The sequence below is a fragment of the Oncorhynchus mykiss genome, chromosome 10 (genome assembly GCF_057628025.1).
Source record: "Oncorhynchus mykiss isolate SJ-2025 chromosome 10, ASM5762802v1, whole genome shotgun sequence".
NCBI lineage: Eukaryota > Metazoa > Chordata > Actinopteri > Salmoniformes > Salmonidae > Oncorhynchus > Oncorhynchus mykiss.
In genome coordinates, this window is record NC_143031.1 from 36,664,827 (window position 1) to 36,683,742 (window position 18,916).

The 18,916-nt window shown below is 46.1% G+C and overlaps 1 protein-coding gene across 1 annotated transcript in view; it reads right to left on the reverse strand.

The window, feature by feature from the left end:
- The window catches only part of LOC110533100 (cell adhesion molecule DSCAML1), a 184,291-nt gene that overhangs the window by 75,957 nt on the left and 89,418 nt on the right, over positions 1 to 18,916 (reverse strand). Inside the window, 6 exon segments of the mRNA XM_036990184.2 lie at positions 13,656 to 13,811; positions 14,239 to 14,424; positions 17,864 to 18,104; positions 18,236 to 18,306; positions 18,418 to 18,585; positions 18,699 to 18,827. Of these exon segments, the coding sequence (XP_036846079.2) occupies positions 13,656 to 13,811; positions 14,239 to 14,424; positions 17,864 to 18,104; positions 18,236 to 18,306; positions 18,418 to 18,585; positions 18,699 to 18,827 (951 nt within the window).

Sequence of the window (18,916 nt, forward strand, 5' to 3'; positions counted from 1 at the left end):
ACACATACTGTCTACACATACTGTCAACACCTACTGTCTACACCTACTGTCCACACATACTGTCTACAATACTGTCCACACCTATTGTCCACACATACTGTCTACAATACTGTCTACACCTACTGTCCACACATACTGTCCACACATACTGTCTACACATACTGTCTACACCTACTGTCTACACATCCTGTCAACACCTGCTGTCTACACATACTGTCTACACATACTGTCTACAATACTGTCTACACCTACTGTCCACACCTACTGTCTACACCTACTGTCTACAATACTGTCTACACCTACTGTCCACACATACTGTCTACACCTACTGTCCACACCTACTGTCTACACCTTCTGTCCACACACACTGTCTACACATACTGTCCACACCTACTGTCCACACATACTGTCTACAATACTGTCTACACCTACTGTCCACACCTACTGTCCACACATTCTGTCTACACATACTGTCCACACATAGTGTCCACACCTACTGTCCACACATACTGTCTACACATACTGTCTACACATACTGTCAACACCTACTGTCCACACTTACTGTCCACACATACTGTCTACACATACTGTCCACACATACTGTCTACACATACTGTCTACACCTACTGTCTACACCTACTGTCCACACATACTGTCTACAATACTGTCCACACCTATTGTCCACACATACTGTCTACAATACTGTCTACACCTACTGTCCACACATACTGTCCACACATACTGTCTACACATACTGTCTACACCTACTGTCTACACATCCTGTCAACACCTGCTGTCTACACATACTGTCTACACATACTGTCTACAATACTGTCTACACCTACTGTCCACACCTACTGTCTACACCTACTGTCCACACCTACTGTCTACACCTACTGTCTACAATACTGTCTACACCTACTGTCCACACATACTGTCTACACCTACTGTCCACACCTACTGTCTACACCTTCTGTCCACACACACTGTCTACACATACTGTCCACACCTACTGTCCACACATACTGTCTACAATACTGTCTACACCTACTGTCCACACCTACTGTCCACACATTCTGTCTACACATACTGTCCACACATAGTGTCCACACCTACTGTCCACACATACTGTCTACACATACTGTCTACACATACTGTCAACACCTACTGTCCACACTTACTGTCCACACATACTGTCTACACATACTGTCCACACATACTGTCTACAATACTGTCCACACATACTGTCCACACATACTGTCCACACATACTGTCTACAATACTGTCCACAAATACTGTCTACACATACTGTCTACACATGCTGTCCACACATACTGTCTACACATACTGTCTACACCTACTGTCTACACCTACTGTCCACACATACTGTCTACAATACTGTCTACACCTACTGTCCACACCTACTGTCCACACATTCTGTCTACACATACTGTCCACACATGGTGTCCACACCTACTGTCTACACATTCTGTCTACACATACTGTCCACACATGGTGTCCACACCTACTGTCTACACATACTGTCTACACCTACTGTCTACACATACTGTCCACACATACTGTCTACACATACTGTCTACACATACTGTCAACAACTACTGTCCACACATACTGTCCACACATACAGTCTACACATACTGTCTACACATACTGTCAACACCTACTGTCCACACATACTGTCCACACATGCAGTCTACACATACTGTCTACACATACTGTCAACACCTACTGTCCACACATACTGTCTACACATACTGTCTACACATACTGTCTACACATACTGTCAACACCTACTGTCCACACATACTGTCCACACATACTGTCTACACACACTGTCTACACATACTGTCTACACATACTGTCCACACATACTGTCTACACATACTGTCTACAGGACATTACTCTCAGAATACTGCCCACTTCATCAGATAGAAAGACCTGGGTCTCCCTGGGTTACGAGGGACTGGGCTGAAATGAATATTGCGAGGCTCGACTACACTAGACCTTCTTCCATGTACTTTACCGTACTGTAGGACCTAGAGCACACAGATTAATAAGGACACATCCAACCCTAGATAGACATCAGTAGCATTCTGTGCCTGCTGCACTTGACCCTGCTGTCTACAATACTGTCTACACCTACTGTCCACACCTACTGTCTACACCTTCTGTCCACACATACTGTCTACACATACTGTCCACACATACTGTCTACAATACTGTCCACACATTCTGTCTACACCTACTGTCTACACATACTGTCTACACCTACTGTCTACACCTTCTGTCCACACATACTGTCTACACCTACTGTCTACACATACTGTCCACACATACTGTCTACAATACTGTCCACACATACTGTCTACACATACTGTCCACACATACTGTCTACAATACTGTCCACACATACTGTCCACACATACTGTCCACACATACTGTCTACAATACTGTCCACACATACTGTCTACAATACTGTCTACACCGACTGTCCACACATACTGTCCACACATACTGTCTACAATACTGTCTACACCTACTGTCCACACATTCTGTCTACACATACTGTCCACACATAGTGTCTACACCTACTGTCTACACATACTGTCTACACCTACTGTCTACACATACTGTCCACACATACTGTCTACACCTACTGTCCACACCTACTGTCTACACATACTGTCTACACATACTGTCAACACCTACTGTCCACACATACTGTCCACACACATACTGTCTACACATACTGTCAACACCTACTGTCCACACATACTGTCTACACATACTGTCCACACATACTGTCTACACATACTGTCTACACATACTGTCTACACATACTGTCAACACCTACTGTCCACACATACTGTCCACACATACTGTCTACACACACTGTCTACACATACTGTCTACACATACTGTCCACACATACTGTCTACACATACTGTCTACAGGACATTACTCTCAGAATACTGCCCACTTCATCAGATAGAAAGACCTGGGTCTCCCTGGGTTACGAGGGACTGGGCTGAAATGAATATTGCGAGGCTCGACTACACTAGACCTTCTTCCATGTACTTTACCGTACTGTAGGACCTAGAGCACACAGATTAATAAGGACACATCCAACCCTAGATAGACATCAGTAGCATTCTGTGCCTGCTGCACTTGACCCTGCTGTCTACAATACTGTCTACACCTACTGTCCACACCTACTGTCTACACCTTCTGTCCACACATACTGTCTACACATACTGTCCACACATACTGTCTACAATACTGTCCACACATACTGTCTACACCTACTGTCTACACATACTGCCTACACCTACTGTCTACACCTTCTGTCCAAACATACTGTCTACACCTACTGTCTACACATACTGTCCACACATACTGTCTACAATACTGTCCACACATACTGTCTACACATACTGTCCACACATACTGTCTACAATACTGTCCACACATACTGTCCACACATACTGTCCACACATACTGTCTACAATACTGTCCACACATACTGTCTACAATACTGTCTACACCGACTGTCCACACATACTGTCCACACATACTGTCTACAATACTGTCTACACCTACTGTCCACACATTCTGTCTACACATACTGTCCACACATAGTGTCCACACCTACTGTCTACACATACTGTCTACACCTACTGTCTACACATACTGTCCACACATACTGTCTACACCTACTGTCCACACCTACTGTCTACACATACTGTCTACACATACTGTCAACACCTACTGTCCACACATACTGTCCACACACATACTGTCTACACATACTGTCAACACCTACTGTCCACACATACTGTCTACACATACTGTCTACACATACTGTCTACACATACTGTCAACACCTACTGCCCACACATACTGTCCACACATACTGTCTACACATACTGTCCACACATACTGTCTACAATACTGTCCACACATACTGTCTACACATACTGTCCACACATACTGTCTACAATACTGTCCACACATACTGTCCACACATACTGTCCACACATACTGTCTACAATACTGTCCACACATACTGTCCACAATACTGTCTACACCGACTGTCCACACATACTGTCCACACATACTGTCTACAATACTGTCTACACCTACTGTCCACACATTCTGTCTACACATACTGTCCACACATAGTGTCCACACCTACTGTCTACACATACTGTCTACACCTACTGTCTACACATACTGTCCACACATACTGTCTACACCTACTGTCCACACCTACTGTCTACACATACTGTCTACACATACTGTCAACACCTACTGTCCACACATACTGTCCACACACATACTGTCTACACATACTGTCAACACCTACTGTCCACACATACTGTCTACACATACTGTCCACACATACTGTCTACACATACTGTCTACACATACTGTCTACACATACTGTCAACACCTACTGTCCACACATACTGTCCACACATACTGTCTACACACACTGTCTACACATACTGTCTACACATACTGTCCACACATACTGTCTACACATACTGTCTACAGGACATTACTCTCAGAATACTGCCCACTTCATCAGATAGAAAGACCTGGGTCTCCCTGGGTTACGAGGGACTGGGCTGAAATGAATATTGCGAGGCTCGACTACACTAGACCTTCTTCCATGTACTTTACCGTACTGTAGGACCTAGAGCACACAGATTAATAAGGACACATCCAACCCTAGATAGACATCAGTAGCATTCTGTGCCTGCTGCACTTGACCCTGCTGTCTACAATACTGTCTACACCTACTGTCCACACCTACTGTCTACACCTTCTGTCCACACATACTGTCTACACATACTGTCCACACATACTGTCTACAATACTGTCCACACATACTGTCTACACCTACTGTCTACACATACTGTCTACACCTACTGTCTACACCTTCTGTCCACACATACTGTCTACACCTACTGTCTACACATACTGTCCACACATACTGTCTACACCTACTGTCTACACCTACTGTCCACACATACTGTCTACAATACTGTCTACACCTACTGTCCACACCTACTGTCCACACATTCTGTCTACACATACTGTCCACACATGGTGTCCACACCTACTGTCTACACATTCTGTCTACACATACTGTCCACACATGGTGTCCACACCTACTGTCTACACATACTGTCTACACCTACTGTCTACACATACTGTCCACACATACTGTCTACACATACTGTCTACACATACTGTCAACACCTACTGTCCACACATACTGTCCACACATACAGTCTACACATACTGTCTACACATACTGTCAACACCTACTGTCCACACATACTGTCCACACATGCAGTCTACACATACTGTCTACACATACTGTCAACACCTACTGTCCACACATACTGTCTACACATACTGTCTACACATACTGTCTACACATACTGTCAACACCTACTGTCCACACATACTGTCCACACATACTGTCTACACACACTGTCTACACATACTGTCTACACATACTGTCCACACATACTGTCTACACATACTGTCTACAGGACATTACTCTCAGAATACTGCCCACTTCATCAGATAGAAAGACCTGGGTCTCCCTGGGTTACGAGGGACTGGGCTGAAATGAATATTGCGAGGCTCGACTACACTAGACCTTCTTCCATGTACTTTACCGTACTGTAGGACCTAGAGCACACAGATTAATAAGGACACATCCAACCCTAGATAGACATCAGTAGCATTCTGTGCCTGCTGCACTTGACCCTGCTGTCTACAATACTGTCTACACCTACTGTCCACACCTACTGTCTACACCTTCTGTCCACACATACTGTCTACACATACTGTCCACACATACTGTCTACAATACTGTCCACACATACTGTCTACACCTACTGTCTACACATACTGTCTACACCTACTGTCTACACCTTCTGTCCACACATACTGTCTACACCTACTGTCTACACATACTGTCCACACATACTGTCTACAATACTGTCCACACATACTGTCTACACATACTGTCCACACATACTGTCTACAATACTGTCCACACATACTGTCCACACATACTGTCCACACATACTGTCTACAATACTGTCCACACATACTGTCTACAATACTGTCTACACCGACTGTCCACACATACTGTCCACACATACTGTCTACAATACTGTCTACACCTACTGTCCACACATTCTGTCTACACATACTGTCCACACATAGTGTCCACACCTACTGTCTACACATACTGTCTACACCTACTGTCTACACATACTGTCCACACATACTGTCTACACCTACTGTCCACACCTACTGTCTACACATACTGTCTACACATACTGTCAACACCTACTGTCCACACATACTGTCCACACACATACTGTCTACACATACTGTCAACACCTACTGTCCACACATACTGTCTACACATACTGTCCACACATACTGTCTACACATACTGTCTACACATACTGTCTACACATACTGTCAACACCTACTGTCCACACATACTGTCCACACATACTGTCTACACACACTGTCTACACATACTGTCTACACATACTGTCCACACATACTGTCTACACATACTGTCTACAGGACATTACTCTCAGAATACTGCCCACTTCATCAGATAGAAAGACCTGGGTCTCCCTGGGTTACGAGGGACTGGGCTGAAATGAATATTGCGAGGCTCGACTACACTAGACCTTCTTCCATGTACTTTACCGTACTGTAGGACCTAGAGCACACAGATTAATAAGGACACATCCAACCCTAGATAGACATCAGTAGCATTCTGTGCCTGCTGCACTTGACCCTGCTGTCTACAATACTGTCTACACCTACTGTCCACACCTACTGTCTACACCTTCTGTCCACACATACTGTCTACACATACTGTCCACACATACTGTCTACAATACTGTCCACACATACTGTCTACACCTACTGTCTACACATACTGTCTACACCTACTGTCTACACCTTCTGTCCAAACATACTGTCTACACCTACTGTCTACACATTCTGTCCACACATACTGTCTACAATACTGTCCACACATACTGTCTACACATACTGTCCACACATACTGTCTACAATACTGTCCACACATACTGTCCACACATACTGTCCACACATACTGACTACAATACTGTCCACACATACTGTCTACAATACTGTCTACACCGACTGTCCACACATACTGTCCACACATACTGTCTACAATACTGTCTACACCTACTGTCCACACATTCTGTCTACACATACTGTCCACACATAGTGTCCACACCTACTGTCTACACATACTGTCTACACCTACTGTCTACACATACTGTCCACACATACTGTCTACACCTACTGTCCACACCTACTGTCTACACATACTGTCTACACATACTGTCAACACCTACTGTCCACACATACTGTCCACACACATACTGTCTACACATACTGTCAACACCTACTGTCCACACATACTGTCTACACATACTGTCTACACATACTGTCTACACATACTGTCAACACCTACTGCCAACACATACTGTCCACACATACTGTCTACACATACTGTCCACACATACTGTCTACAATACTGTCCACACATACTGTCTACACATACTGTCCACACATACTGTCTACAATACTGTCCACACATACTGTCCACACATACTGTCCACACATACTGTCTACAATACTGTCCACACATACTGTCCACAATACTGTCTACACCGACTGTCCACACATACTGTCCACACATACTGTCTACAATACTGTCTACACCTACTGTCCACACATTCTGTCTACACATACTGTCCACACATAGTGTCCACACCTACTGTCTACACATACTGTCTACACCTACTGTCTACACATACTGTCCACACATACTGTCTACACCTACTGTCCACACCTACTGTCTACACATACTGTCTACACATACTGTCAACACCTACTGTCCACACATACTGTCCACACACATACTGTCTACACATACTGTCAACACCTACTGTCCACACATACTGTCTACACATACTGTCCACACATACTGTCTACACATACTGTCTACACATACTTTCTACACATACTGTCAACACCTACTGTCCACACATACTGTCCACACATACTGTCTACACACACTGTCTACACATACTGTCTACACATACTGTCCACACATACTGTCTACACATACTGTCTACAGGACATTACTCTCAGAATACTGCCCACTTCATCAGATAGAAAGACCTGGGTCTCCCTGGGTTACGAGGGACTGGGCTGAAATGAATATTGCGAGGCTCGACTACACTAGACCTTCTTCCATGTACTTTACCGTACTGTAGGACCTAGAGCACACAGATTAATAAGGACACATCCAACCCTAGATAGACATCAGTAGCATTCTGTGCCTGCTGCACTTGACCCTGCTGTCTACAATACTGTCTACACCTACTGTCCACACCTACTGTCTACACCTTCTGTCCACACATACTGTCTACACATACTGTCCACACATACTGTCTACAATACTGTCCACACATACTGTCTACACCTACTGTCTACACATACTGTCTACACCTACTGTCTACACCTTCTGTCCACACATACTGTCTACACCTACTGTCTACACATACTGTCCACACATACTGTCTACAATACTGTCCACACATACTGTCTACACATACTGTCCACACATACTGTCTACAATACTGTCCACACATACTGTCCACACATACTGTCCACACATACTGTCTACAATACTGTCCACACATACTGTCTACAATACTGTCTACACCGACTGTCCACACATACTGTCCACACATACTGTCTACAATACTGTCTACACCTACTGTCCACACATTCTGTCTACACATACTGTCCACACATAGTGTCCACACCTACTGTCTACACATACTGTCTACACCTACTGTCTACACATACTGTCCACACATACTGTCTACACCTACTGTCCACACCTACTGTCTACACATACTGTCTACACATACAGTCAACACCTACTGTCCACACATACTGTCCACACACATACTGTCTACACATACTGTCAACACCTACTGTCCACACATACTGTCTACACATACTGTCTACACATACTGTCTACACATACTGTCAACACCTACTGCCCACACATACTGTCCACACATACTGTCTACACATACTGTCCACACATACTGTCCACACATACTGTCTACACATACTGTCAACACATACTGTCAACACATACTGTCTACACATACTGTCTACAGGACATTACTCTCAGAATACTGCCCACTTCATCAGATAGAAAGACATGGGTCTCCCTGGGTTACGAGGGACTGGGCTGAAATGAATATTGCGAGGCTCGACTACACTAGACCTTCTTCCATGTACTTTACCGTACTGTAGGACCTAGAGCACACAGATTAATAAGGACACATCCAACCCTAGATAGACATCAGTAGCATTCTGTGCCTGCTGCACTTGACCCTGCTGGATCCTTTATGGATTATAGTGAGACTGTTAGAGAGATCCAGGACCCCCTCTCCCCTCTCTATCCCACCCAGGGCAGCCTGCTCCCCTCAGTAATCCTGCTCTTCCTGGGCCCCCTCAATCCCCTGGGGCTCCATCTCAAGCTGCAGATAATGTCAGGAACGACACCAGGGACATGAGAGAGGGAGGAGAGGGAGGTGGGAGGTGGGTAAAGGGCAGCCCCAGGGGGAGATATGATAGGGGATAGGGTGTTTACAGGAGAAAAGCATCATTATCAGAACTGGCCCTCCATGTCAGAATGTGTAGTTAAGGTCCAACTGCTTCTCAAAATCTGCCCGTGCCCAGTCCAGTCTGTCTGATCCACTGTCAGAACAACCCAATGATAAGGAGTCATATACAGTATAGTAACCTACAGAACAACTCATTCTAACCATGACCATAACCATGGCTATGTAGCCCAACCACAGCTACCATAACCATGGCTATGTAGCCCAACCACAGCTACCATAACCATGGCTATGTAGCCCAACCACAGCTACCATAACCATGGCTATGTAGCCCAACCACAGCTACCATAACCATGGCTATGTAGCCCAACCACAGCTACCATAATCATGGCTATGTAGCCCAACCACAGCTACCATAATCATGGCTATGTAGCCCAACCACAGCTACCATAACCATGGCTATGTAGCCCAACCACAGCTACCATAACCATGGCTATGTAGCCCAACCACAGCTACCATAATCATGGCTATGTAGCCCGACCACAGCTACCATAACCATGGCTATGTAGCCCAACCACAGCTACCATAAACATGGCTATGTAGCCCAACCACAGCTACCATAACCATGGCTATGTAGCCCAACCACAGCTACCATAACCATGGCTATGTAGCCCAACCACAGCTACCATAACCATGGCTATGCAGCCCAACCACAGCTAACATAACCCTTCAGAGAGAGGGACAATCACAGCTAACATAACCCTTCAGAGAGAGGGACTACCACAGCTAACATAACCCTTCAGAGAGAGGGACTACCACAGCTAACATAACCCTTCAGAGAGAGGGACAACCACAGCTAACATAACCCTTCAGAGAGAGGGACAACCACAGCTAACATAACCCTTCAGAGAGAGGGACAACCACATCTAACATAACCCTTCAGAGAGAGGGACAACCACATCTAACATAACCCTTCAGAGAGAGTGACAACCACAGCTAACATAACCCTTCAGAGAGAGGGACAACCACAGCTAACATAACCCTTCAGAGAGAGGGACAACCACACCTAACATAACCCTTCAGAGAGAGGGACAACCACAGCTAACATAACCCTTCAGAGAGAGGGACAACCACAGCTAACATAACCCTTCAGAGAGAGGGACAACCAGAGCGAACATAACCCTTCAGAGACAGGGACAACCACAGCTAACATAACCCTTCAGAGAGAGGGACAACCAGAGCGAACATAACCCTTCAGAGACAGGGACAACCACAGCTAACATAACCCTTCAGAGACAGGGACAACCACAGCTAACATAACCCTTCAGAGACAGGGACAACCACAGCTAACATAACCCTTCAGAGAGAGGGACAACCAGAGCGAACATAACCCTTCAGAGACAGGGACAACCACAGCTAACATAACCCTTCAGAGACAGGGACAACCACAGCTAACATAACCCTTCAGAGACAGGGACAACCACAGCTAACATAACCCTTCAGAGAGAGGGACAACCACAGCTAACATAACCCTTCAGAGAGAGGGACAACCACATCTAACATAACCCTTCAGAGAGAGTGACAACCACAGCTAACATAACCCTTCAGAGAGAGGGACAACCACAGCTAACATAACCCTTCAGAGAGAGGGACAACCACACCTAACATAACCCTTCAGAGACAGGGACAACCACAGCTAACATAACCCTTCAGAGAGAGGGACAACCACATCTAACATAACCCTTCAGAGAGAGGGACAACCACAGCTAACATAACCCTTCAGAGAGAGGGACAACCACAGCTAACATAACCCTTCAGAGAGAGGGACAACCACAGCTAACATAACCCTTCAGAGAGAGGGACAACCAGAGTGAACATAACCCTTCAGAGACAGGGACAACCACAGCTAACATAACCCTTCAGAGACAGGGACAACCACAGCTAACATAACCCTTCAGAGACAGGGACAACCACAGCTAACATAACCCTTCAGAGAGAGGGACAACCAGAGCGAACATAACCCTTCAGAGACAGGGACAACCACAGCTAACATAACCCTTCAGAGAAAGGGACAACCACAGCTAACATAATCCTTCAGAGAGAGGGACAACCACAGCTAACATAACCCTTCAGAGAGAGGGACAACCACAGCTAACATAACCCTTCAGAGAGAGGGACAACCACAGCTAACATAACCCTTCAGAGAGAGGGACAACCACAGCTAACATAATCCTTCAGAGAGAGGGACAACCACAGCTAACATAACCCTTCAGAGAGAGGGACAACCACAGCTAACATAACCCTTTAGAGAGAGGGACAACCACATCTAACATAACCCTTCAGAGACAGGGACAACCACAGCTAACATAACCCTTCAGAGAGAGGGACAACCACATCTAACATAACCCTTCAGAGAGAGGGACAACCACATCTAACATAACCCTTCAGAGACAGGGACAACCACAGCTAACATATATGAAATCTAATGCAGCACCAAGACTGAAACAGTGGTGGTTACTGTAATATTAGATGTTATAGAAAGAGCTAACAAAGCATCTATCAAAGCAGGGCAAACACAGAAGGGATAACCTTTCTCTTTTCCTCCATTCATCTTCCCATTTCTTATTTATTTTCATATTTCATATCTTGCTCCCTCACCCAGACAGGCCCAGCTGTGCCACCTCTCCCTCACTCCCTCCTTTCTCTCTCCACTCCGCTTCTCCTTCTGTTTAGGGGAGTGAACGGGACAGGGATCGGCCTGCAATCCCGCCTCCAATGGTGTAAGCACTAAATGAATGATCTCTAATCCAGGAGGAGTTAATCCCTGGGCTTGGCTGGTTGGCTGGTTGGCTGCCTGGCTGGTTGGCTGCCTGGCTGGTCGGCTGGTTGGCTGCCTGGCTGGTTGGCTGCCTGGCTGGTTGGCTGCCTGGCTGGTTGGCTGGTTGGCTGCCTGGCTGGTTGGCTGGTTGACTGCCTGGCTGGTTGGCTGCCTGGCTGGTTGGCTGGTTGGCTGCCTGGGTGGTTGGCTGCCTGGCTGGTTAGCTGGTTGGCTGCCTGGCTGGTTGGCTGCCTGGCTGGGTGGCTGCCTGGCTGATTGGCTGGCTGGCTGCCTGGCTGGTTGGCTGCCTGGCTGGTTGGCTGCCTGGCTGGTTGGCTGGTTGGCTGCCTGCCTGGTTGGCTGGTTGGCTGCATGGCTGGTTGGCCGCCTGGCTGGTTGGCTGCCTGGCTGGTTGGCTGCCTGGCTGGTTGGCTGCCTGGGTGGTAGGCTGCCTGGCTGCCTGGCTGGTTGGCTGCCTGGCTGGTTGGCTGCAGGGCTAGGTGATGGGGAGCAGTACCCCTCCTCTCCCCCATTTTGCTTCTCCCTTTACCCCTCCTCTTCTATCCCCCAATCTCTAGTCACGAGCCCTCAGCCATGGGCCCAAAGCTTCTTAATTCTCATTAGCACTGGTAATGGGGTCTCCCTACACAAATGAACTTTAGTCATGGGTTTGAGATACACCCTGACATCCTCCTCTACACCCCCCCACACACACATGCAACTCCCCGCTGAGCTTCTCCTCCCTTCCAAGCAGTCAGCATCTCAGTGGGACTGTGGCTCTGACTATCTCTGGTGTATTTCAGGTTTAAAAAGGCTTCTGAAGTTTGTCATTTCCGCTTTGAAATTTCAGATTTGATTTGATTGGATCAACCCCTACAAAAATGTCCATTAATTTAATTATAATCCACCATAACAATTAACATTTCCTGTTGCTGCAGGATTATTTTCCGGCTGTAGAAAACTGGCTCAAATTAAGATCTTACATCTGTATGGGTTAAAGTCAGGGGAAGTATATGTACTGTATAAGTGTGTGTAGATGTGTGTGTCCACGCAAGTGCACGTGTGTGTGTACTCACGGTCCTCGCGGGTTTGGATGTACAGGACATTGCTCCTGACCCCGTCCCCAGCCTGTGTGTAGGCCAGCACCTGGACACTGTAGTTAGTGAACTTCTCCAGCCCTCTCAGCTCCACCTGCTCACGAGTTGTAGTGATGTTCTGCATCTCTCCCCATTCTGACAGAGAGAGAGAGAGAGAGAGAAAGAGAGAGAGATAGAGAGAGAGAGAGAGAGAAAGAAAGAAAGAAAGAAAGAAAGAAAGAAAGAAAGAAAGAAAGAAAGAGAAAGTGATAGAGAGAGAAAGTAAGCCTTGTTTGCTCATGAATCTCAAGTGCACAAATTGGGAGGATAATACAGGTTAGGGAAGGTAAACAACTATTTATTTTTAATTCCAGGTAAACCAAAGACAGATTGGGAATGGGGTGTGTGAAGGGTTAGGAGCCAGATGAGGAGAGGGGTGTGAGTTAAGGGTTACCACACACAGAGACAGACAGGTGGGGAGCACCAGTGTTTGGTACAGGTTCACACACCCATGTTAGACATCAGACAGACAGGTGGGGCCATGGGTTTGGGGTTTAGTTAGAATGATAGTGGTGATAATTACTCTGCATGGGCCCCTGTGCCTGGCCCCCACAGCACCCACCTCCGTCAGGGAAGAGGGACCAGAACACCACGCGGTAGCCCTTCAGCACGCCATGCAGCGTCAGACGCGGGGGCTCCGCCCACGTGATCACCGCCTCGTCTGACGTCACCGAGATGGCCCGCACGTTCTGGGGTGGCTGGCTGGGCACTGGGGGTAGGAGAAAGGTCATAGGTTAACATCACAGAGGGCTATAGTGTATGTTATTGAACACAGCTATCTCTGACTAATAGGACAGAAATGATAGTAATTGCAAAAAAATACTATTTATTCCAATCTTCAACTTTCAATCACTGCAACGGGGAAATAAACAGATGTAGAAAGGGAGGGATGACAGAGAGAGAGAGAGAGAGAGAGAGAGAGAGCAAGGGAGGGAGGGGCAGGTATAGCCGTCATTGTAAATAAGAATGTGTTCTTACCTGACTTGCCTAGTTAAATAAAGGTTAAATAATAAATAATAATAGTAAGGATGAAGGGAAAGAGGGATACACAGTAGAATATAACAGGGCAGACTGGACTGTTATTAACAGGATGTTAATGAGATGCAGACGGAGGATAAGGGTTAACATGAAGGATGTTGATGAGATGCAGACGGAGGATAAGGGTTAACATGAAGGATGTTGATGAGATGCAGACGGAGGATAAGGGTTAACATGAAGGATGTTGATGAGATGCAGATGGAGATTAAGGGTTAACATGAAGGATGTTGATGAGATGCAGACGGAGGATAAGGGTTAACATGAAGGATGTTGATGAGATGCAGATGGAGGATAAGGGTTAACATGAAGGATGTTGATGAGATGCAGACGGAGGATAAGGGTTAACATGAAGGATGTTGATGAGATGCAGACGGAGGATAAGGGTTAACATGAAGGATGTTGATGAGATGCAGACGGAGGATAAGGGTTAACATGAAGGATGTTGATGAGATGCAGACGGAGGATAAGGGTTAACATGAAGGATGTTGATGAGATGCAGACGGAGGATAAGGGTTAACATGAAGGATGTTGATGAGATGCAGACGGAGGATAAGGGTTAACATGAAGGATGTTAATGAGATGCAGACGGAGGATAAGGGTTAACATGAAGGATGTTGATGAGATGCAGACGGAGGATAAGGGTTAACATGAAGGATGTTGATGAGCTGCAGACGGAGGATAAGGGTTAACATGAAGGATGTTGATGAAATGCAGATGGAGATTAAGGGTTAACATGAAGGATGTTGATGAGATGCAGACGGAGGATAAGGGTTAACATGAAGGATGTTAATGAGATGCAGACGGAGGATAAGGGTTAACATGAAGGATGTTAATGAGCTGCAGACGGAGGATAAGGGTTAACATGAAGGATGTTGATGAGATGCAGACGGAGGATAAGGGTTAACATGAAGGATGTTGATGAGATGCAGACGGAGGATAAGGGTTAACATGAAGGATGTTGATGAGATGCAGACGGAGGATAAGGGTTAACATGAAGGATGTTGATGAGATGCAGACGGAGGATAAGGGTTAACATGAAGGATGTTGATGAGATGCAGACAGAGGATAAGGATTAACATGAAGGATGTTGATGAGCTGCAGACGGAGGATAAGGGTTAACATGAAGGATGTTGATGAGATGCAGACGGAGGATAAGGGTTAACATGAAGGATGTTGATGAGATGCAGACGGAGGATAAGGGTTAACATGAAGGATGTTGATGAGCTGCAGACGGAGGATAAGGGTTAACATGAAGGATGTTGATGAGATGCAGACGCGTGTGGACGGAGGACAATGTGTCCAGCTGTGTGATAATTGCAGCTGTAGAAGCAGACGCGTGTGGACGGAGGACAATGTGTCCAGCTGTGTGATAATTGCAGCTGTAGAAGCAGACGCGTGTGGACGGAGGACAATGTGTCCAGCTGTGTGATAATTGCAGCTGTAGAAGCAGACGCGTGTGGACGGAGGACAATGTGTCCAGCTGTGTGATAATTGCAGCTGTAGAAGCAGACGCGTGTGGACGGAGGACAATGTGTCCAGCTGTGTGATAATTGCAGCTGTAGAAGCAGCAGCGGCAGACAGACAGACATTCTGAGAGCGTGTGTTTTAGCTATCACTACCATTATCATAATCAGGATCTACATCTAGCTCTGTCATTAAGGCTGCACACACAGGGGAGAGGGAGGGACGAAGATGTTGTCTGTCTGTCTGATGTAAAGATGAAAAAAGAGAGTATTGAGAGAAGGAGACAGGGGGATTCCCCAATGAAAGCAAGGGGAGAGAGATTGAGGAGAAAAACAAATTGAATGATAAAAAAAGAAAGGGTGTGAATTGAAAGGGAATACAGAGGAAACCAGTGAAGAAGAGAGAGGGGAAGGAAGAGAGAGAGGCAGAGTGGCCAAGCATATTCATAGAGTAATGGGCCTCTCTCTCTCTCTAAGTCTAATGAGGGAGCTAATTAGAACTGGAGAGTGATGGGGGATGTGCTGCATGTTCATCTCCTCCATTTTGTCTCAGAGGCTGTGTGTGTGAGAGTGTGTTTGCACAACTGAATCAATGCATGGTGCATCTCTATTCTTATTGGCGCATCTCTATTTTTTATTCCTGTCGGCAAGTTAAACAAATCCACCTGTTCTGCTATGCGGATGACACGCAGCTCTATCTACCAATCAGATCCAGTGACCAAGCTAGCGTGGCTACACTTCACATGTCTCTTGCTGACATCAAATGTTGGATGTCTGACAATTTTCTCCAGCTCATGAGAAGAAATCAGAGGTTGTTTTATTTGGCCCCCACCTTGCTAGAACCCAGATTGTAAATGACCTTGGTCATTTGTCTACCAAAGTCAAAACTACTGACAAAAGCCTTGGTGTCTTCTTTGACCCTTACCTAAACCTTGAACTGCATGTCCTGCTTTTATCATCAAAAAATATAGCTAAGTCTTTTATTTCAGTCACTGATCGATCCTGCGAAGTTATACTTGATTTTATTTCCTCACAACTAGATTACTGTAGCTCGTTGTAGACATGTCTCAGAAATCACTCCATCATCTACAAAATGCTGCAGCTCGGCTTTTAACAGAATGTTACCATATTACCACACCTATTTTAGCTTGGCTACCAGTCACGTTTAAGCCCAGGCTTGGTTTAGCCCGGTCCTATATCTCAGATCCTTTATCTCCCTACGAGCCAGGACGCAGCCGGAGATCCTCTGAAGGGACCTGTTGATCATTCCAAGTCTAGGTTGAAAACGAAAGGAGACCAGACATTTGCCATTAGGGCCCCTAGACTTTGGAATGTTCTGCCAGAGCAGATCAGTGCATCTTTTGAAATCGCTTCTGAAGACCCACTTTTATAAAGGTGCTTTTAATGTGTGATTTGAATGAGTCGTCTTGTTTCATTCTCCTTCCTCCTGTCTTTGTTTCTTTGATTGCACTTTCATTGTATTATTTTATGATGTGAAGCACTTCGTTACCTGTATCGAAAAGAACTATACAAATAAATAATAATGATTACAAGCAGAGTATGAATCTCCTCCCATCACCAACCCCGCCCTCTCTCTCTCTCTCTTGCATTCACCCTCCCTCCCTCCCTCCCTCCCTCCAGTCTTACCATCCTCCAGTGTGGTAGCGTTGATCTCAGTGCTAGAGGGGCCAGTACCAGCCCTGTTGAAGGCCTGGACCACCACTCCATACTGGGCAAACTTCTTCAGGTTGTCCAGAGTGTACACCTCGCTGTCCCCTGTGGCCTTCATCTCCACAATGCTGTACTGGCCGTTACTGCCCGGCCCGTTCTCACGGTAACCAATCTGGTAGCCCCGGATCACCCCGTTCTGAAGCTCCTTCCTGGGGGCCTGAGAGGGAGAGGCAGAGGACAGCTCTGTCAGGACACTGACTGGAGATCAATGATGGTTCGTTTGAATGTCTCAGTTGTTATGGTATTATAGCATGAAGGAAAAGAGGCATGATGGTTAATGACGTTTACCCTCCATGTGACCCGTATGCTCTGCGACGTCATTGGCTGGAGGATCACATCCATAGGGGGCCCATCAGGTTCTGTTGACGTGAGATGTTGAAATGAGGGTTTCAATGACACCAAACAAGACAGCATTTTAATTAGGGGTGTGTTTGTGTGTGTGTGTGTATATAAGTGTGTGTTAGACTTACGTGCTTCCTCAGTGCTGATGGTGAGCTCCTTGCTAGGCTGGCTGCGTCCGATCTTGTTGAAGGAGTACATGCGGATGCTGTAGACACAGGCAGGGTGCAGCTCCACGATGTTAGCCTGGTTGTTAGTGGGGGAGATGTTCCTGGTGGTGTACTTGTGATCCCAAGTATCTGTAACAAATAGAAGCAGATAGAGAGGACATTAGAGGACCAGAGAAAAGGGAGTTAGATTGAGGACAATTGGGATGTGAGGGTTTACAGGGTTGGACTGGTTGGACTCGTACCAGACTTGTTCTTATACTCAATGTCGTAGCTGGTGATGATGCTGTTGCCGTCGAACCTCTGGATCCAGCGCAGGTTCATACTGCGGTCCTTCACCTCTCTCACCTCCAACTCAGGAGGGTCAGGAGGCTCTGTGTGTGTGAGTGGAGGATGTTAGGTATCAATTTGACCTCAATCACTGGTCGGTCAACAGTGAGCCTATGTGCAGTAATAGCAGAGT